Here is a 21,392-nt window from a genome sequence, read left to right on the forward strand (position 1 = left end):
AAGCACCAATAATGGAGAAGCAAGCTTGCACCTTTTTAGTTAATTGATTATTCCTTTGCCTATTATATAATAATATAACGTGATGATGATCATCAATAATATATAATATATTATGTTTCTGGTAAAAGTAGAATTAATATATTACACAAGCTTGTACTAGAACCTTAATGTTGCTGAGGAGCAATGAGATCTAAGCTAATCTAGAACCCTCTCTTTTTAATTTTATCGGGAATTAATTAAGGATCATGGGACCTCTTTGCTCTTTGCAATTGGGGGGATGTGGGTCGCTTAAAGTGTGCATATTTATCAATTCAAGCACTTCTCGGCTGTCTCGAGGGACAAGAGAGACGTGTTCAACTAGTGCTCAACCTGTGTCCATGTTATTCATTTGGGTCACGGTGGTAATTAATGAGCTTATTATAGCACTAATATATACGACGAGATATAAGGAGAAGGATAATGAAACGGAGATATGGAAGTTTTTGTCATGTAATATGAGAGGGATTACCCAGCTCTATAGCTAGAGCTAGCTCGGTCATACAAATGTTAGCAAAACATCTTATCTTGTATGCAGCTGGATTCAACCCTAGGTTAATTAGCAATTTAGTAGCAGTACTTGTTGTTCTTTTGCCATCATTTTCATATGTACATTAATTTCAGCTTGTTAAAGTTTTGATGACAAGATGCTATTATCATGAGTAGAATATTGGCCATTCCCTGTGAGTCATCAGTCACCCGGCATCCTGCTATTTGGGATAACGCTTTACATTTGGATGGAATTTGAAGCTTTATTCATTCAAATAATTATTCTATTACCTTTAGCTTGATTAGAGTTTCGAGTATATTTGTTATATGCCAAAATAAGAAACACCTTTGATAATCAGAAAGCCTGTCGTTGAAACTTTGAATATAAATTTTTTGGGATGGACTGTTTAGCAGAATGATAACTAATGATCAGTATGATGAACTTGTTTGATTCCTTCCTTCATTATTCAAAATAAAAAACAGTTAATTTCCTGTTATTTTAAGCCTTTGATGTGAAAAAAGGTGGCAAAATGGACTGGAGAGAATCCTTATCCATCTGAATTCTGAATTCTGAATTCCAAAGTGATGCTGTATTTCATTTGTTTATAAATTTTTTAATGTCGGGGGATCCCTGAAAAGAAAAGCAAATTGTTGACCAATATAGGTTTTGGAAAAATTACAGCACTTGAAAAATAAGTGGTGCCACAAAAGTTAATGCATGCTTTGTCATGTCTCATGTGCACGCACTCTAATTAATTAGGCTTATTTCTAGTTTGTGCTCAAAGCCTCTTAGAGCATCCACAATAGGTTTCTTAAAAACCTCTTTAGGAAGAAATTGGAAAAATACAATTCCAACTATGCTTTCTATCCACCTCCTAAAATAGGGAGACCAATCATATTGAATTAAAAAATAACTATAGTATTTATGACTCTCTAAATTAGGGAGTATGATTGGAGTTCAAATTTTATAAAGAGCTCCTAAAATAACTTTTGTGTATTTTTAGCTAAATTTTAACTAAAAAAATAAGAAGCATGATTGTAGATGCTCGTATATTATATAGCTAATAGCAGTTTTCTTTTCGGTTAACTATAGTTAATATATAGCATTTACCTAAGCATATGGATAATATAATTGTACAAAAAAGAAAAAGAAACAACATTGTTATAACTCAGATTAAAAAAAATTATATGTCTGAGAGTTAAATAATCTTGAAGGGATGGCAAAATTAAGAAAGGGACTAAAGATAGGTGTTGTCGGACTCGTACTGTTAATTATATGGTTTATTAATGTTAGATTCGAATAGTTTTCATTTGGACAGGAATTTGGAAAAATAGAAGTGCTGGGGCTGGAATTAATATATAACATGAAGAAGAGGAAGGTCACCCCATCAAGCATAATTTATATATAAAATATCTATAAATCACCGGCACCAATTTTAGATATTTTTATAGGCGCAATAAGCTGTACAGATGCGCTCCTGTGAGACTGTGACCTGTGCAGCTCTGTGCTCTGTGCTCTGTGCTGTGAGGAGGATATTCTTCTTATTATATATAAACCCTAATAATAAATCAAGTTAAATTCCTTTAATAAAAGTATAGAGGATGAAGTTGACCTTTGACAGTGAATGTAGGGTAATCACGCGATTGCGAAGATCAAAATGATGAGCATGAAATATTAATATTCATCGTAATCAATCACCATCTTCTTCCTTTTTTTTCTTATACGTTGGAAGGAAGGAAAATATGTAATAAGCTTGCTTGCACAATGCACAAGCGGCATTGGCATATTTCAGAGCTTTCTTTCATCTATCTATCAACTATTATATATTATTGGTTTTTTTTTTCCTTCTTCCTCCAAATCCCCCTTAAATCTTATTCTTCAACACGCAGATTTCTGTTCTGTGAAATAGACAAAACAAAAAACAAAGCCAACTGGAACTGGACATGCCGCCCCAACTAGAAACCTAAACAAAATGAATACTTAGGTCTGTCTCTCTGTCTTCTCCGAGATCTTCCACGTATGAATACATAATTAATGAGGGCAAGGCAAAGTAAATTATTAGCACACCATCGCCAGGACCCAGGAGGCAAGATGCAATATTGTCCACAACTACTCTGTCTCGCTATTTGCTTGGCATGTGCCATGACCCATAACCCATAACCCATCTCAGTCGCCTCAGTGTAAAATATATATAAGAGATGTGAAGAGGGTGTGAGGATAAAAGAAAAAGGAAAAAGGGTAAAATATTGAGGAAGGAAGGGATCATATTCATATGGGGACGGGCATGGGCACACGGGCATGGGCATAGGCATGATCGTGAGAGAGAGAGAGAGAATATGGGCTTTGATACTTTGAGTTGAGAACTTGATCAGTTCAGAGAAGTCAGAAAATATATAAATAAATAAATATACAAGTTTGGTTTCAGAGGTTGTCCTTGTCGACTTGTCCCGTGTATGTGTGGGGGGAACATGCATGCTTTGCTTTATGTACGTTAGCCAAAAGGCTCTTTACTATTTTCAAAAGTAATTAAAATATAAACATAGGATATATATATATATATATATATATATAGGTAGGAATAAGATCATATATGATTCATATCAATCATAGGAGTTGGAACTTGGAAGGAAAGAAAAGGATGATAAGTAACGATTTCCCTTAGGAGGAGGAGGAGGACATTGCCTGCCCGCCTCTTAGCCTCTTTCAAGACAAGAGGCCATTATATTGGGATCACAGAACTTGCAACCACTCCTAATTCCATTATATCCTTCTTCAGTGAGGATGCTTTTATTTATTTATTTATTTTCAGATGCTCACCCATTTGGTAATCTCAGGCCAACCAACAAAATGGCACCCTAGCTCTCCCTAGCTGGCTTGATTTAATTTCTTTAACTTTGGATATATTGTGAATCTTGGTTGGTTTCACTTTCATATTTGTTCATCAATCAACTGTCAGAAATTAGGCGTAGAACATATGGCTTCAACTACACTTGCATTGAATGGCATTGGCAGGTGTATTAACTTCAAAGAGAACAAAATAACTCTTCCCCCAAATTCTTTTTTGTGAAATCTATACCATGTAATTTGAGATTCAAACCGGACACGTGAAAGTACACAATTATCATCCAGTGAATGTAAATGCAGATTCATAGTTGAATAAGATCTTGCCTTTCCTCTGACCCCCGAAAAAAATTTGAAAAAAACATCTCGCGCCTTTCCATTCCATTATGAAACTTTAAAATCACTCCTGTCACCTGCCAGTCCTTGTGAACACTATATATCTCTTCCTAATCGTGGTGCAACTTTTTCTTCTCTTTCGTCAGGTATACTATATGCTGTGCATTCATATTAAGCGAATGCTCGATCATGTAAATTTAAACGACATGTGAAAACAAATGCCTTCTTAGATTCAGACCACCTTCAACAGTAGTTACATACAACAGAAAAGTGGCTTAACTAGAGAACCCAGAAGCTGCAGGAAAAATTAGCACCTTCCGAATACAATACCGTTCACGGCACCTCCATTATCATTCACAATTGGTGCTCTTATGTCTCTACTCTTGCTTTGAGCTAACCTTGGTCATGCTATCCATATACTGCTTCACACGAGTTTGGTTCGTCTCAAATATGAACGGCATTCCCCTAATCTGCAAATTCATCATTTTTTAGGAAATATAATCATGCATTCAGTCAGTAGTAGTACCTAAATATGTGCCAGCTTAACTACATTATAATTCTAGGGTTTTGCTGGAGATTCATATAGTGGGGGAAAACCCCAATTATCTGATATATTTATATTTAGCACTTGCTTGATATGGATATTGTGCCCAGGGCTGCCTAGGATCCTTCAACAATGTATGACGGCCATTTCATGGTTCCTAACTATCCCGTCCACTAAAGCTGCTAAATAGATCAAAGTAACAAAAACCCTATTTCGGTTCAATCAACATTGAGAATTTTTCAACTGATTTCAGTCTAAAAATCAAACCATGCACTGTCGCAGATCAAGCCAAAGGTTCTTATCATCGATCCCGACCAACACAAAGTTTCTGAACTCAGATCTATATACCGTATTGCTTTCATACATCAATTAAGATCTTATGGACCTCATAAGCAAATGGACTTGTTGGAGATGGTTAAAGATCCCTAGGAATGACACATAATGGATTTGATTAACAAGGCTACAATCAACACTGAGAAACATAAAGCTGACAACCCAATTGATTAGAAATAGCAGGGCCCATCAATGACTTAAAATAACATTAACAAAAACTATGTATTGAGCGTTTAGATTACCAAGCATAAAAATTGATGAGTGTAAAAACGAAGTTAGAGGTTTGACTGTCAGCTCCACACACAGCCATGCAGCCACACACAACCACACACATATTGCATATAAAACAGTAAAGAAATCTGAGCCATCTGCAATAAAGATGCAGAGACCTACGAATTATTTTTAGTAAAGGGAACTGTAAGAACATACCTCAATCAAGCAGCTCGAACTAAGGCTTAGACTCTGTCCAGGGGCTACTTCCTTGCTATTTACTGAGATTGAACACTTCCCAAGATTTTTCAGATAGAAATATCCGCCTTTGTCCATCTTTATCATTGCCTAAAAAATGCAGAAAAGAACTATTTACACTCACTTTAAGACAGAGAAAAATATATCACCTTATATGGGTTAGCAAGAAGATGTAAGCAAAAGAAAAGATAGAGCTTACATAAATGGTTTTGATCACATGATCAAAGGAACTATGCAAATCCATGGTCACCAACCAACAAATCAAAATCCAACAGTTAACGTTCAACCCCAGTTCAAATCACGACAAAATTTTTTACATTTTGGAATTCATCCTCACTATTAGATTTTGATGCAATGGTTGGTGACCGTGCATTTTCATTTTCAACCAATCTGCATTTCCAAATTTCATGGAAGGAAAAGGGCAAGTAATTGTATCACTGGTATGGTTAAAATGTTGAGGTGATCAACAATAATCTTACCTGTTGTCGAGAGATTTTATTACCACGTCCTTCTCTTCCCAAGTCAATGTCAACAATCGCATCTTCAGTTGCTCTACCCAATAAAACCTGCAAAGAAGATAACTATGCATTAACAGATTCAACCCATGTCTGGCTTAGAAACCATTAGTTTTCATCTTCTTCCTCTGGTCCATATTATAATACATTGAAACCCCTATTGATTGAAAAAGATAAGTTCAAAACCTTATGATTGAATAAGGGTTGTGAAAGCTTTGAAACTTAATAAAAATAATCATAATCTATTAATCTGGTTCTTTTCCATTTTTTCCGGAAAATTACGCCCATCACTGCAAAATACCTAGACAGAACTCCTGCTTTACAATTTAGGAGAGTCGTCAAGTAATACACAGAACTCTAGCTCCATAATTCATGAATCACTTCCAAATGTAGATATGGGGTGAAAACCCAATACCAACCCCAGATACAGAAAAAGGCAAAAGAACAGCCCTCTTAGCCAACCCCAAGTAGTTGAGTTAGAATTCATAGAGCAAAGAAATACCTCTGGCTTCTTAATATAATGCTTAGAATGACGCCCATACAAAATGGCAAATGCTCCATGAGATGCAATGGCTCTTTGCAAATACGAATAAGCACCCTGCTCCAGCCTTATGATTCTCCTCTTAGTGTCCTCATGCTGATATCTTGAGACTGCACATAGAGAACTTCTTAAAACTTACAAGGCATATGATGAAATCGTTTTACATATCTTATTTGGATAAAATTTTAGCTGAGCCACCAAGGAACAAAATAGACAGAATAAGATAATACTGAAACAATATGGAAAAAATGGTAGGGAAAAGGGAAATCGTGAAGCAAACTATATGTATAGCAAGAATAACTCCTACATAGTTGAGTAGAAATCATATCATCTGTCAGTTAAGCATGCATGTCACATACAATTAAACAAACATCTGAAGAAGCAAGCTTATAATACACAGAAAATTCCAAACCCAAAGAAAAATAAATGGATTCAATCATTAAACTAACGCATTAAATTATTGTGCACCAGTTTTTAGAGGATTTGACTGGCAGAAGAGAAGTGCATATAAGTTCTTGTATAAAAAAAAATTTAAGTACTCAGCTGGTCATCGAATGAATAATAGCTAGACTGAGTATTACCGTCCTCACGAGAATACAAGTCCTGGTCATCTGGATCCAAATCCATATCAAGTATCTGCAGGTGGAACAATAGTCAAGGAAACTGAAAGATAAATTAAGAAATTGAAAGCAAAATAAACACCTATCAACTAGATGATGGGTGTTTAGGACTCACCATTGCCTCTATATCCGAATAACATGGTACATCATCATCACTCTCAAAAAGCCCCAGTTGATCTGACGTCCGTGGGCTTAATTCTGGTTCTGAGACAGCATTATGCTCAGGCATCACTTCTGCATGTAATGTTTTATGATCTCTACTTGTAGCAGTTGGATCAAGCTCCTGTTTACTGACACGAGCATTTGTCTGAGGATAGCTTTTAAAACTATTATAATCAAGATCTGGCTTCTCCATACGAAGCTCAGTTGACTTATAGCTGAGGCGCTTTGCCAATATACTTTGTCTAGTCTCCAGAATTCCAGGTACAGGATTTGTATTTGGATTGGCTGAATAAATCTGACCTAGACCTTCACTCACATGACCTGGATTCTTAGAAGCCACTTCGCTGGGGTCAGTCTTGGACAGCTCAAATTTAACCCCAAAATTATCCAGTGGAGGTTTTGGATCCATTTCTTGTAAGTGGTGTGATCCTTTAATTGGAGAAGACCTATGAGGTTCTCCAGGTTTTTTTTTCTCTGTGCGCATAAAGCATGGCCCTGTGTCACTATTTCTTTGATTGACAGGTAAATCATTACTGGATGAAGATATTAGCTTATTCACTTCTTGCAAATCCCATTCTACTTCAGAGAAAGTTGATGACTGGAGAACATGATTTGGTATAAAAACATCATCATTGCATGGAATTTCCAAGTCCTCGGTGTTTAATGTGCAGCAGATAACTCCATCTTTCAGTTCAGGATATTGATAGTTTGAAGCTGTTGAAGATGATTGCATCAGAGTCTCCGAATGACAAGCCATATGTTCATCAGCATTTTGGGACCCCTTAGTGTCATCTACCACTCCAGGATCCGAACTTGATGGATTCATGGAATACATCACTGGAGCTACAGATGTTTCTGGCTCAGTTATATCAATTGTCTGTTCTTGACGAGCATCATCATTTGGTGAACTCAACAAAAGTGAGCTCAGGCCATCATAGTAAGACTTATCAATCACGTCTTTTCCATCAGCAGTCATGAGCATGAGCTCCTCATTAGTAAAGTTTAAAAGTGAATTGGACAATTCTGCCAAATAACCTTCAGTACTCGCAGGAGCTGCTGCACTCTTGAAATCACCACATGGCATGTCAGCTTTCACCTCCATCCCCAGTTGAACATCATACTCTGATGTTCTTGTGTTGTTAGCATCAATATCATCAGGAAGTTCAAAAGTATCGCTGGTGCATAGATCATTTTCCCCAAGACCAACATCGACATCAACTGGCATAGCCGGTTCTGCACCTGTTCTCCAGATAGGCATCCCAGGAAGTGGAGATGAATACTCCAAGTTGTGAAACGATGCACCATTGTCTGAAACGGATGAATTAAAGGTTTGATTCCCTTCAAACTTTGTGCACATATTTCCATCGTCACCATTACTTTGATCAAGTGTATACGGAGGTTCCATTCCTAAGTCATCAGCATTGAACAAGCTGCACTCTGGCAATTCCTTTGGCTGATTGAATTCCTCCACCTCAGATCCATTCCGTCTGAAGGGCATATTGTCTCCAAGAATGTGAGGAACTTCTTTATGTATATTATCCTGTTCCATATGAAAATCACTTTCGGCTGGAATCTGGAGTCCTGTATTAAAGGTATCAGCAGTAACTACACCGCCAGTGGCAGTACCACCATCCATCAGATTTTGAAGAGTATCCATATCTGACCTCTCAAGGCCAATAGGGGTCGGATCTCCAGTCATGCAATTTCCATAAAGAGGCTCATCTTCATTTCCAACATAATTAATATTACTGGGTTGAACAAGAAAATTAAGGCCCATGGAGTTAAATGGCTCATTGCAGATCCTTTTACGCAGAGCATAGTAACAACTGCGAACACTTTCAGCTTTTCTCTTTCCAGATTCACATTTGTTTTCTTTTGAATTTCCCGGTCTATCTATAGGGAGAGTTGGAGTGGAACACTCGAACTCAACCATGCGAGCAGAAGCGTTGGCAGAAACAACCGGATCATATAGGAGAGAATACCACCGATCTTGCAGTTCACGAATAGTAAATCTTCGAGAAAAATGCACTGCCCCTTTAGCAAGTGACTCCAAAGAAGCACCAGCCTGAAAATAGAATAGAAGAGTAACAAATCCATTAAAACTTTGGAGAATAGATATAGTTGCAACCTAATATGACAGCAGTTATAACATATAAAAAATACTAACTTCCAATTGTCCTTGTATGATGAATTTATTTATGGTCAAAATCATCGCTCTGAAAAATGCCAAATCCTAATTTAATTCTGAAAGGGGCACCAGGGCAATTCCACTCAGACTCGACACACTCAATAGTCGTGAGCTAAGATACAGCATACGTCAGCAGGGAAACCAGTGGTAAGTTGCTAACAATGATTCTAGCACAGGACAACATTATTTCATCTTCCGTTATGTCTAGCACATTTGTCCAATTTCTTGGTTCTATTCCTTGAAATTTAACTCCATGGCACGGGCTATTAGATATTTGCAAAAGATAAACCTGGAATGCCTTGTTCAAACAATTCATGCTCTAATACTAAAAACCCAAATTTTCAAAACAAATAATAGATACAAACATAATATTATATGAAGAAAAAAATGCCAACGAAATCCAGGTCAATACGCAAGGATAGATTGGAGCAAGAGCATCAAATTTCACGAAATGGGTCGAAAGAGGGAGCCAATTTTAATCAACATAATAAAGAAAAAAAGATGAAATTGGTACCTCAACCGCGTTCTTGAGCAAAATATCATCCTCGGGAATCCAAGGAGAGAATGGAACAAGAGCGCTCATGGCTTGACTGCCCATGAGCTAGCCTCTCTCTCTCTCACTGCAGAGTGTGCGTGTCCTCGGTGACGGAGTGAAACATTGAAAAAGCTTGGAGAAAGGGAACGAAGAAAAAGAGGTGAAAGCGACGAAGAAGGCCTTGGACGCTTGGAGGGGTTTTAGAGGGAAAGAAAAACCAAAAAAGCAAAGGTTTTACAGAGGTTTTGTGAAACGTGGACAGCCAATTCGGTGTCTTCAGCTTCTCTCTCTCGGGTCGGGTCGGTCAGGTGACCGAGATTTCAACGTGGTGGGGTTGGGGAGTTTAGGGCACGTGCCAACTCCCTCAGCCCTTTTCTCTCTTGTTGGGGTGAGAGAGAGAGAGAGAGAGCGTATCCGAGAGATAGAGTATAACTGGACTTGCAGGTTGCCGCGGACTCTTTGCTCCGTACACGGGTTGACCATTGACCAAAGAGTCCCTCCTCCAAATTATGTGTCCTTTTTTATTTTTATTTGGAAGTGATGAGAATTCGGGAAGGCATGTGTTAAATTTTTGTTTTTAGTTTGGTGAGAAAAGGCATGTTTTTTGGTATAGGAAATAATAGTGCTCTAATTACCAAATTTGTTCATCAATTTTGGGCATCTAGTCTAATAACGTGTTTGGCTGGCTGGTTAAAATTGGAAGTTCTAATGTCCTCTTGCGGTTCTTCCTATTTTTTAATTTTAGTTTAAGAAAAGTTATGATCTAATTTTGGAACTCAACCAAAAAAATAAAATTATGGACATGATGATTCACAAAAGTTAGACCAACAAATTCCAAGCTTGGAGAATTGAGCCCTCCAGAAATCAAAGAAATCTGAATATTTAAAGAAAGAAACGACCTTTGACGAAAAGGCCAGGCCTTTAAAGTCAGAATATCTTCATCAACAACAGCCATTGTTTGTCGAAGCTAAACCAAGCAACTATTTTCATTTTCAATCAACAATACAATACATGGGTAATTAACCAAACTGTTGTTTAAATTCCTGGAGTGATATCAGTCTCAGAGAGAGGTGCCCTGCCTGCCACTCAAAGTCAAAGCAAGGCATAGGTGGTGGTGACATCTGATCCTGCTCCACTGTGAAGGCTAGGATGGCATCCTGCTGCAGCCTTAAGCAAATATGCGAGGGCCTCCCTTTGATGAGCAGCCAAAAGCAGATTCATAATCCTCTCCTCCATTCTCAACTAATCGATAATGCGGGTCGTCCCTTGCATCCTTAATCAAACCAAAAGTACAAACAAAACAACAACAAAAAGAAGGCTCTTTTATAAACCGAGGTTAAAAACCAAAGAATAATATATTTGAGTCACAAAGAGAATATTAAGCTTTAAGGCACACTGCATACAAATTCACGGAGATTCCTGTTCATTTCTGTTGCACTCCGTATCTGTAATCAGGTGAGGAGGAGAAAAAAAAAACAGAGATTCAATCAGTACAATCTTACAACCTTATGAATAAGCTAAAGCTATAGATAGAGCTAGCTCCCGGAAGGAACCCTCTACCACCCACTGAAAGGACAAACACAAATCAATGGACAAAAGGGGTCCAATTACATATACATTGTCAATTAGCGATACCTTTTTCTTCATAGTATCAATCTGGTTAGAGATCATTCGAATCTGTCCATCGTTGTACAGATACGCAACGTTAGATTGGGAAAAATTCAATGTTCCACAAGTCACATGCAATGGAGAACAACTAGCAAGAGTCTGCTAGACAGGGTAATGGGGGCATCCACAAACAGAACAACAACTATGGCTATACAAGTTACTATATAGCTAGCTAACACTATTTCCACCCACTTTGCAGCTGCAAAAACTTCCTGCCTGTTTATGCATATATGTACTAATGTCTCGTAACTAGAAATACAAAGTACAAACTGGCAAAATGGATGGTAAAATGGATGGCAAAATGGCAAAGAAAAAGGAGCACGTCCACTTACATCTATAACTGCAAGGGGGAAGGCCAAAGTTGATCTGAGAACCGCTCAAACAGTGACTTAATAATTGTTGGTATTTTCATTCAAACTATATGTATCAGATTGGCAATGGATTTACTTAATCTTTAATGATCTAATGAGACAACTGAAACTTTAAAAGTAGAGCTATTCTTTTGGAAAGACAATAAAAATGAATTTTCTACTGAAGGAACTTATGTGTAAACTGTATACTTTGTTGTGTTGTGTTATGAATTAAATCACTCATCCTAAAAAAGTAATAATAAAGAAACAACTACCAGAGTACTAAGAGCTAGAGCAATGACAACAACAATCATAATAATTAAAGAACTGGAAACCAAAAGATATACACATACAACCTTGCGCGTGCGAATAACATCAACAGCGCCTTGCATTTCTTGCTCAACACCAAGCAGTTCATCAAAACTCATATCGTTCAAAAATTCACCTAGTACCCTTTGCCTATCAACAGACATCACGCGCATTATACTTTAATTTGGAAAATGATAAAAAAAGAGCAAGAAAAATAAGGCCTTTATAATATTAATTACCTGATCTGCTTCCGCAGACTCCTATTCACCTCTTTCAGCTTCTTCAAATGCTCTTGCATTGCCTGCACACATAACCACACAATTATACACACACACACACACACACACACACACATATATATATATATATATATATATATATATATAGAGAGAGAGAGAGAGAGAGAGAGAGAGAGAGAGAGAGAGAGTAATGATGAATGAGAAACCTCATAGTGCGAGCTCCAAATATCGACTCCCTTAGTCTTCTGGAACTGGTCGAAAAATTGCTTTGTTCTAAACACAAATTTATGATATAAGCAAGTGAAAAAACAAAAAACAAAAAAGCTCATTGTAGACTAGCTAGCTAGTTGAAGAAAAACCTAGCTACTAATATAATAGGGTTGGAGAGATTTGCGTACGTGGTGGAGGGGCTGATGTATTCATGGATTTTTCCGGAACTGGAAACCATGATGAGAGAAACCGTGGCATCACAGAGAACAGTGAGCTCATGGGCCTTCTTGAAGAGCCCGTTCCTTCTCTTGGAATAGGTCACCTGCCTATTGGTCGCGTTCTCTATCCTCTTGATCTGGATCTTACCCCTCGCCATCTCTCTCTCTCTCTCTCTCTCTGCTATGCTTTCAATCTGATCTGAAACTGGAACAATTAGGTTTTATAGAACAAGGCAAGAGACCCAAATGTATTAAAGAGCAGATTTTAAACTAGAAGAGAAGGCCATTTACCAAAAATGGAAAAGGGTTAGGCTTAAACTTGGACTGGTTCAAACGTGGCAGTCTCATTCTGGGTTTGCTAATTGGTTCGCATTTCGATGTGGTGGACCAATCAATATACAAACAATATTGATGGAGATGGAGTATCATACAAACACTTTCCGTCCTTCACCCATCACCATCTTTGAAAGAAAGAAAGAAAGAAAGAAATCACGGTCTCCCGGTCTGATTTAACATGCTACGGAGTTTCTTTGACGGAATCAGAGCTAGCTAGCTAGCTCAGACTCAGACTCCCAGGCAGGCAGGCAGAGCTTGCTTTATGAACTCATTGTAAAACGACGATGGAGAAGCGCGCTTTTGTTTATGAAAACCAATGGTCAAAGAGAAGTCATGGTCGATGTAATTAGCTGGTTTAAATGTGGAACCTCTGGATTTTAGCTTGCAGGCATAGTATAGTAGGGTCGTAGCTGGATCAAAATAGCTTTGCGTCCATTACGAAATTTGTAGATGTTAACGTTGTTTCAAACCTTCAAAGTCAAGTCATTTCACGTCTCTCAAACCTCTAATCATATTTGACCCACCCCTAATCTTACCAAGCCTTAAATAATGCTAACAAATCAGTCACATAATGGGCCGCGATTATGAGGGCTATGGCCTACCTAGTCGCTTATTGGGCTCTGTAGTAGTACTAAGGCCTTACACTGAGCCTAAATCCGTATTGCTTCTTATTTTCGGATTGGACCCTTGCGACCAACCTCTTGTGTTAAATTCCGGTTCCCTCAATATCGCTTGTATTTGTTGACAAATGAGGTTTTCAGTTGAAAAGATACATTATATTAGTTTGAGGTAAGATCATGAACGAATGAATTCTCACACTTTTGTATTAGTATATTTGTATGTTGATTAATATCAATACAATTCTATCGTTTTGTTCTTGTCACAATCGTTAGCTGTTCGAAAATTACCATATGTACACAACAACAAAAATGTACATATGAAAATGGCAGTGCATCATTCATCCTCTTCACTGAGTAACGCAAATGAAAAGGGGGAGAATTTGTAACCAGCGCCCTCATAAAACTTGTTCTGGAACTCCACCCAGTGAAGCCTCAAGGCATGTAAAAATGCACTCAAAGTCTCCATCACTAGAAGCACTCCAACAGTTGCACATATAAAAACTATTATGCCAATGATTAGGATGATGACATTATTGAACCTGCAGTAATTCCCAAGAGATTGATTAATTACTCTGCTTTCTTTTAAGATCTCAAAGTTCAGTAAAACGGCAAAAAGATGAAGTAAAAGAACTTACCCCCAGGCTAGAAGTAGAATCTTGTCGTAAAATACACTGGACAGCTCTGAATGAGCTAAACTGAAGAAAGCAAGACAAGGACAAACGAGATGATCATCATCGTAGAATTTATATTCAAATAATCTAACAAGTGTCAACATTTTTTTTATGTGCAACTAAGCAAACGCATGCATTGTAGATGCCTAATGAAGCATGGATACTATTAAATGATAAGTTTTATGTTGTTAGCCACTCACCTGAGTGCCCATAGACGTAGATATGAAGCTGTATTAGACACTGCTCCGAGCACAAACTCTATGGTATGTATGAGTTGGTGTACAAAGACCTCGGTGAATTCAAATTCCTCATGACCATGCAAACTTTGATGGTGGTCCTCTTCAAGAGGGTCATCACCGCCGTGAAGCAGCGCGTAGGATTGACCTTGGTGTCTCTGAGGAAACAGGATATCAATAAAAGGTATAAATAGAGGAATGTAGAACGCATGAAACATATCTTAAGACTATAGTTTCAAGCGAACCTCCTCATGCTGCTTCTTCAACAGATAAGGCTTTGGAAACAGCATCCATGGCACAGCAACAAGAGCCAATAGTAGTAACAAAATCTGTAATTAAACACGAGGCATTCTTAATATTGGTGTCACACACGATGGTGGCCTAATCCAAGGAAATATAACAAAACCTGAATGAATTTTTGCCCCAAAAAAAGCTGGTTTTCACCCAGATCGTCAGTAGGACTCAAGAACATGTATATCATTACATGATACAAATCAGCTTGTGAACCAGTGCACCATTTCACTATAATTAGGAGTGAAAGGTAGCCAAACAGGCTGTTTAAAAATATAATCTGAGGAACAAATTGGTACCTGAAAGAACATGGATAGATGGTCAAAATTAAGATAGCAACTCATAACACTTAAACATGCGCTCTTCAGAAGTTTGAAAGACTGAACATGCGCTCTTCATATGCAATAATGCAGGATCAAGTTGAGTAATATAGGGCCCGTTTGATAACCATTTCAATTTTAGTTTTTAGTTTTCATTTTTTGTGCTAAAGTATAGAGGAACAGAGGGAGAATGGAAGTGAGAATGAGAGTGGATATGGGATTTAGAGGGAAGATGAGAGGGGAGGATGAGAGGGAGGAGTAACAAAAGTGAAAACAAAAACTAAAAACTGAAATCTATTTGAAATTGTTTTCACTTTCAAGTTTTTGTTTTCACTTTTGTTACTCCTCCCTCCCATCCTCCCCTCTCATCATCTCTCTCAATCTCACACTCACTCCCATTCTCACTCTCATTTTCCTCTATACTCTAGCCAAAAAAATGAAAACTAAAAACTGAAATTGAAATGGTTATCAAACGGGCCCATAGCTTACCAGATATTCAGGTTATCCCCAAAGAATTTTGCATTAAAGTAACTCAATATGATTCCAAGATTCATCTGGGCTACTCCAAGTAGGATTGACATCTTCATCTTCAACGAGTTAAGAAACGGTAACTCAGACCGGGAACCATGCCATTTAGGATCCACACCAAATGAGTAAGTGCCACGGACCTTACTCAAACCCACTGTAGTAGCATCGCTGCAACAAAATAGAAAAACCAAGTGTAATCAACTCAAATGGGATTGACAGACCACAAATATGTTAAGCAACTCAGACTGGCCGTGTACCTGCAGGATTGGTCACGGCACCCATAGGCAGATGGCCCAAATAATTCAAATGGGACTGAAAAGAATTCATTATATATCAATCCTGTGTAAATTGAGAACAGCGCCATCATCATAATAACATAACGGCCACCAAATGTCATTTCTACGATGTCCCCAAGTTTCTGTTGTCAACAAATCAAGTTAGTAGAACCATCCGGTAATTACAAGAAGCAAAGAGTCCACAATCTACAGTCGCAAAGCCATACGCATTACCTGACTAGAAAACTTCCTCTCCCTGATTATGAAATATAGTGTTGCCAGCAACAAGCAAATACCATGGCCCCAATCTCCAAACATTACAGCAAAAAGGAAAGGGAATGTGACAATGGTGTATACACCAGGATTAGCCTCCTGATACTTGGCAACCCTGTGATGATGGTTCCATTAGACAAATTCTTAGATGAATGATCTCATTTGGGAAATGAATAACCTAGTCACTAATAAAATAAGAAGAGATAGAAATGGTCTTCCTTTCTGTTTCCCGGGGGAGAAGGAAGACAACAAGTAAAGATATATAAAATTACGTTTTACCATTATACACCCATTAAAAGAGAGCAATAATAATTTTCCCAAACCTTCCCTAACAGCCCTCATCCTCCCCACTTCGCCACCCCCAATTTTCTCAGTCCACCAACTCCAATATAGACCTGATTTCCTACCTCACGATCTTCCTACCAAGCATTGTGCAAGAACTTGTATAGAGACATAACCTGCAAACTGACTCACCCATATGCATCCACAATTTCTTGAAAAGCAGAAGTGAATTTATTTGTGCGGAAATATGTTGGTGGCGATTCCTTTGTCTGCAAAACCTGGAAAATGGCGCCAACTTGAGAGCTACTATCAAGGGATGCCCTCTGCAACGCATTTTGAATCTGTGAAAAATCAAGCCTGTGTTCGTTAAAAAATTCCCTCGAAGATGCATTACACTTGAAAGTGACTCAAGCCAAGTTTTAGAAATGAATATAATTTTAAACATTTTAAAAGGAAACTGTTACAGGATAAAAGAGCAAACCTGGTTTGATGCATATACAGGACACCAACCTTCTGCAACAAGACACATTTTTGTCACATCAATGCTTAACATGTTCAACGTGTGATAAATGGATTTTTCCTTCTTCACCTATCAAGTCATTAAGGAATCAAACTCAGTTACCAAACAAAGCTAAACTCAGTGACTATGACCAAATAAACATATGGATGGGCATGAGTGTATCCATACAAACATGAAGGAAGAAACTGAAGATAGATGCATAAGCTTTTGAAAACAAACCAGAAGGTTCCACAGCTCATGTTGATGGCCAATTGTCTGTAATAAACTGCTCCTGTGCAAGAGTCCAGCATCTATGGTAATCTTCAGCTCTGAAAGTTTTCCAGACACCTAGAATTAAAGTGGTTATAAAATTCAGAATTCACAGTGAGTCTGTTTGTAATTAAAGACAGATAGAGTCACAATTAGAAAAAATAGAATATTACTGCAGCTAGTCCACCAATATGATCAAGATAAAGCACCACAAGTAAAATACAAGGCCATTGCAAAATGTTGCTTTCATGTCAGCTACATCTATTGTAACGCATAATTGGGGCTTTCATCTACTGCTTTTATGTTGATCATGGTTTAGCACATGGCCAGAACTTACATCAACACTATCCTCCTATGATTTTTGGTGTGATGGTTTACTTCTTTAACTCTACAAAGCCTCAAGGAGCTTTTTCTAAGCGACTGCTTTTTCAGCCTTAATGCTATCATTATGTCTTTATTGATCACAAAATGTTTGGGATTTTAGTGATTGTAAATTCAGGCCACATATGCTCATCCCTTTTAAGGAAAAAACTTGAATACAGTATATACATATACCATAAACCATGTAACTGAGTGATGATTGATACAGTTTGAGCAATATAAACATTCCTTGTTCCGTAGTTACTAGAGGGCATTATAGCTCCCACACCAGAAGTCTAATTAATACAATTGAAAAAGAAAAAGAAAAGGAAGAACCCATCTTAGCTATATAAGTTTCTCAAATACCCATGATTAACACAAGAGAAAAGTTTCAATCTAAACATAATCAAGTTGTGGTATCCTAAAGCTGTTGATTCCACGTACAAAGAGTTAACAAGCACTGAAAAGAATACTGCATACCTCTGTAATCATCTGAAACTGTTTTCCCAAGTCATCTGTAAATGGGTAACGGTTCGCCCCAAAAGCTTCACATATTTTTAGAATTTTATTCTTTGCTCTTTCTCCAGAATAGAAGATGATAAAAACATTCTTCTCAACCTGTAATATAGTACTTATGAATTTCAAGAAGAAAAAAAAGGAGATAGAAATACTGGTAACAGAGTTAACTATCCTGCAGGAAGATAAAGGTATCTAGGCATATATGTGCATAGGTAGCATTCACATACACGGAAAAATATTACAGCATGCAGGAAGGTAAACCATCCTGTGTGCGTGCGTACTGCCATAAAAAAGCTAGTACGCATGTAAACTACAATGCATTCTCATAACACCGAACAAAAGATATATATGAACATTAAAATGGTATGTTATTGAGTATTAACCTTATCTCCTGACACAGGATCAACAACAGGGTCATTGACCACAGCTTGCTTCAGAAACACATTACCCCGGGTTGCACGAAACAGAATCCTTTCAAAGGTCATCGATTTTTCTCTAGGAACAAGACCACTAACAAACCCGAGCTTAACATGCTTTGATGGATCTGTTGTCATTTCCTACAGATAAAGCCCTAAGCATCATCCATAGGCAAAGAAAAAAAGAATTTCATCTGAAAACAAAAAAAATGAAACAGAAAAGTACAAGGCTGCACTTGTTCGAGTAATAATGGACTGTCAATGGATTTTTCAATACTGTGCTGCCTTTCAAATTGTCTCTGCTGAGCTGCAGCACTGCTTTGAGCTGAATAGAAAAACTCGCCAGCCTGAAATGAGTAAACAACGCAAGTTCACTTTATGGATCACATGAAGGAAAGCAATGCCATGATAACTGATCTGATGAGGGGGAAAGAGAGATCACAATCTTAAGTAGAGCAGACATGCGCTTAGAATGATACAAGAAAGACAATAGGAAAGGATAGAAAATAATAGAGTTGAGGCATCAAATCTCTCAATAATGCAACCAATGCTCCCATAAAACTGACTGCAATAGCAGTAAAACAAAGCCATACCGTCTGCAGAACAAGTTTATATTCTAATAATTCACTGTAAGTGCGTTGTAAATGTTCATTGTTTGCATTAATTTCTAGTAGCTCGGCTTCAAGTTCACCGAGTTTGACCTGGAAACATCCATACACAAACACACACCCCATAGAGGGAAGAAAATGATTCAATATAGACCATAGAAAGGGCAAAAGATCAAGATCTCAAGTCAACTCCTGAAAAAACTACCTCCAAGTCATCGAGATCAATATCATTGCCTGTTGTAGACCTTGCCGAGGGCGACAAGCCAGCCTTCTTCATTTGTTCCTTGAAGAAACGTAGCCTGCGAGCCATTTCCCCACACCGTTTGATCTGCATGAAATCATTTAAATTTAAAATTCTAACAGAATATTTCAAAATAGACCAAATTATTTTTCCAATTACTTGAAAAACCACAGAAACCATGGCAATGATAAGTTAATTCAAAAATAGGAAATGATCCATGAATGCACCTGAGTGGCATATGTTCGCTGGAATGGGCTCCTCTCCGCATTGAGCTGAAAAATAACAGAGTTTCCAAAAAAGAACAGACAATAAGGAAAAGAAAAAAAAAAAAGAAGAAATGCAAACCAACACTGGAAAACAAGAGCAGACTCTGACATCTTTGAATTGGAAAAGGCCAAGATCGCCGAGGTAGGAGATGGCGTGGCGAGACGATTCGATAGGGATGATGAGTTGCGCCAATTGCATTGGCTCCGACCGCAGCAGATCCATCGTTGGACAACATCCTCCGTCCATTTTCCCGGCAAAGATCAAAATCTGATTGCAGAAGCACAAATTGCTTCTTCAAACGTCGCACTTTTTTCTTTCTCTTGTATTCTGAGTCGCCTACAGCCACCGTTGCCGCTATGCGTATACCATAAGCCAGCAGTTTTCCTTCTTTTTCTTTTTTTGAACTTTTACTTTTCGCTGCGGCGTCGTTTTAACGCTAATGTGTCAGAGGCTGATAGGCGCAGAGGAGTTGAAAAGATGAAATACTATTGCGTAATGAATTTTCCATTTTCGGGTTTTAACCTTTGGATGTCCCATACGCGCGCAATTGAAACGCAGCGTTGAAGCAAAGACGATCGCGTTGTTCGAATGTAATTGTCAACGTCCCGATCACGTTGTTCTCCTCCCAGTCCCAGCTGCCTCTCCGGGACGAAGAAACGTTTTTATAATTTTATTACGTTTCGTTGATTGACTTGGACTCGCGGACTTGGAGTGGACACATTAAGTTGGGCCATGAATGTTAATGGGCCCACTTCCAATCAATGCCGACCAAAAACCCGGCAAAGACCTCTTCCAATTGGAATTAGGCCCACTACAATTGACTACATCTTTCTTTAATTGGTTGTGGTGTTTCCAACAAATATTGAAAGAAAACAAAAGCTTTCTCACTTTCAACCCACCCTATTAAAATATTGAAAATGCTAGGTATTGGTGGGCTCCACCTCTATTAGAGATGTGGTAAATAATGTGGTATACTTCAAATATAAAATAAATATAAAAAAAATTATACTTTTATAGTACAATTAAAAGAAGAAGAAGTAACCAAGGTGGTTGGTGTGAGTGGTTCGGCACTTTCATTCCTTAAGAGATGTCAGGGGTTCGATCCCTGCTCTCGTACGGAGTCACCACTTTGGCCAACACTTTACCCCTTATGGGCTGACTCGGTGTGAGTGGGGATTAGTCTGGATTGTGGTTAAGGCTTAAAGGTGCCACTCATAGTTGGGGCCCATCCAGGACCACCTCATGGTTTAGACCCAAAAAAAAAAAAAAAAAAAAATCTTATAAGCAACCCATTCACCAATATTTTAAAAATCACCTTTTAAATTTAAGTAAAATTAGAACAAAAAGAGTTAAAAAAAAATACATTATTAGGAGCTAATTGATCAACTTTATGAATGGGATTAGCATAACCTACAAGGCTAAGTGATTTACTTGTTTTTTTTTCGTGATTTTTTGGGTGATTTGAACATGAGACTTGTTTCAACAATGCTAGAACAAAGAATGAATTGGGAATGTGTGTTTGGTTTGGTGGATATAAAAAACAACTTCATTACATATATACGAATGACTTGATGAGACAAATTTGAGGCCAGCATGGATTTGCAGAGACATTAAATAAGTATCCTACAAAATGATAGTTGTGCCTTGAAGTGAGGGGATTGGGAACATATATAGACAAGGGTGATGGTAATCACAAGGATAAGCACCACACATACAGACTGATACTGCAACAGAAACCCTAGCTGCTGATGCTGCTATATATGTAGCAGAGACGCGG

At 37.9% G+C, this 21,392-nt stretch overlaps 3 protein-coding genes across 4 annotated transcripts; all 3 read right to left on the minus strand.

The window, feature by feature from the left end:
• Positions 1–3,912: 3,912 nt before the first annotated feature.
• EMB1967 (Forkhead-associated (FHA) domain-containing protein) lies at positions 3,913–10,008 on the minus strand. Its single transcript, XM_021975826.2, has 7 exons — positions 9,589–10,008; positions 6,840–8,951; positions 6,686–6,740; positions 6,066–6,214; positions 5,528–5,614; positions 5,010–5,138; positions 3,913–4,173 (listed from the first exon to the last, which is right to left on the minus strand). Exons 1-7 carry the CDS (start codon positions 9,670–9,672, stop codon positions 4,081–4,083), a joined length of 2,709 nt encoding a protein of 902 aa, XP_021831518.1. The 5' UTR covers positions 9,673–10,008; the 3' UTR covers positions 3,913–4,080.
• Positions 10,009–10,490: 482 nt separating this feature from the next.
• Positions 10,491–13,309, minus strand: LOC110771590 (agamous-like MADS-box protein AP3). The gene is made up of 8 exons (XM_021975917.2): positions 12,895–13,309; positions 12,574–12,797; positions 12,382–12,448; positions 12,176–12,237; positions 11,984–12,086; positions 11,245–11,286; positions 11,013–11,054; positions 10,491–10,882 (listed from the first exon to the last, which is right to left on the minus strand). Exons 1-8 carry the CDS (start codon positions 13,030–13,032, stop codon positions 10,778–10,780), a joined length of 783 nt encoding a protein of 260 aa, XP_021831609.1. The 5' UTR covers positions 13,033–13,309; the 3' UTR covers positions 10,491–10,777.
• A 428-nt stretch (positions 13,310–13,737) lies between these two features.
• On the minus strand, positions 13,738–20,085 carry LOC110771584 (V-type proton ATPase subunit a3-like). Of its 2 annotated transcripts, XM_021975907.2 has the most exons (18): positions 19,724–20,083; positions 19,576–19,620; positions 19,313–19,435; positions 19,093–19,200; positions 18,736–18,846; positions 18,467–18,640; positions 18,045–18,182; positions 17,175–17,282; positions 16,917–17,024; positions 16,628–16,776; positions 16,115–16,268; positions 15,863–16,023; positions 15,567–15,773; positions 14,873–15,056; positions 14,712–14,795; positions 14,431–14,624; positions 14,195–14,254; positions 13,738–14,098 (listed from the first exon to the last, which is right to left on the minus strand). In XM_021975907.2, the coding sequence occupies exons 1-18, from the start codon at positions 19,859–19,861 to the stop codon at positions 13,894–13,896; spliced, it is 2,451 nt and encodes an 816-aa protein (XP_021831599.1). In that variant the 5' UTR covers positions 19,862–20,083; the 3' UTR covers positions 13,738–13,893. The 2 variants fall into 2 exon arrangements, with proteins under 2 accessions (XP_021831599.1, XP_021831601.1); XM_021975909.2 differs by lacking the exon at positions 19,093–19,200 and having other exon boundaries at positions 19,724–20,085.
• Positions 20,086–21,392: the final 1,307 nt, after the last annotated feature.

The sequence above is a fragment of the Prunus avium genome, chromosome 1, assembly GCF_965620075.1.
Source record: "Prunus avium chromosome 1, drPruAviu1.hap1.1, whole genome shotgun sequence".
NCBI classification, from domain to species: domain Eukaryota; kingdom Viridiplantae; phylum Streptophyta; class Magnoliopsida; order Rosales; family Rosaceae; genus Prunus; species Prunus avium.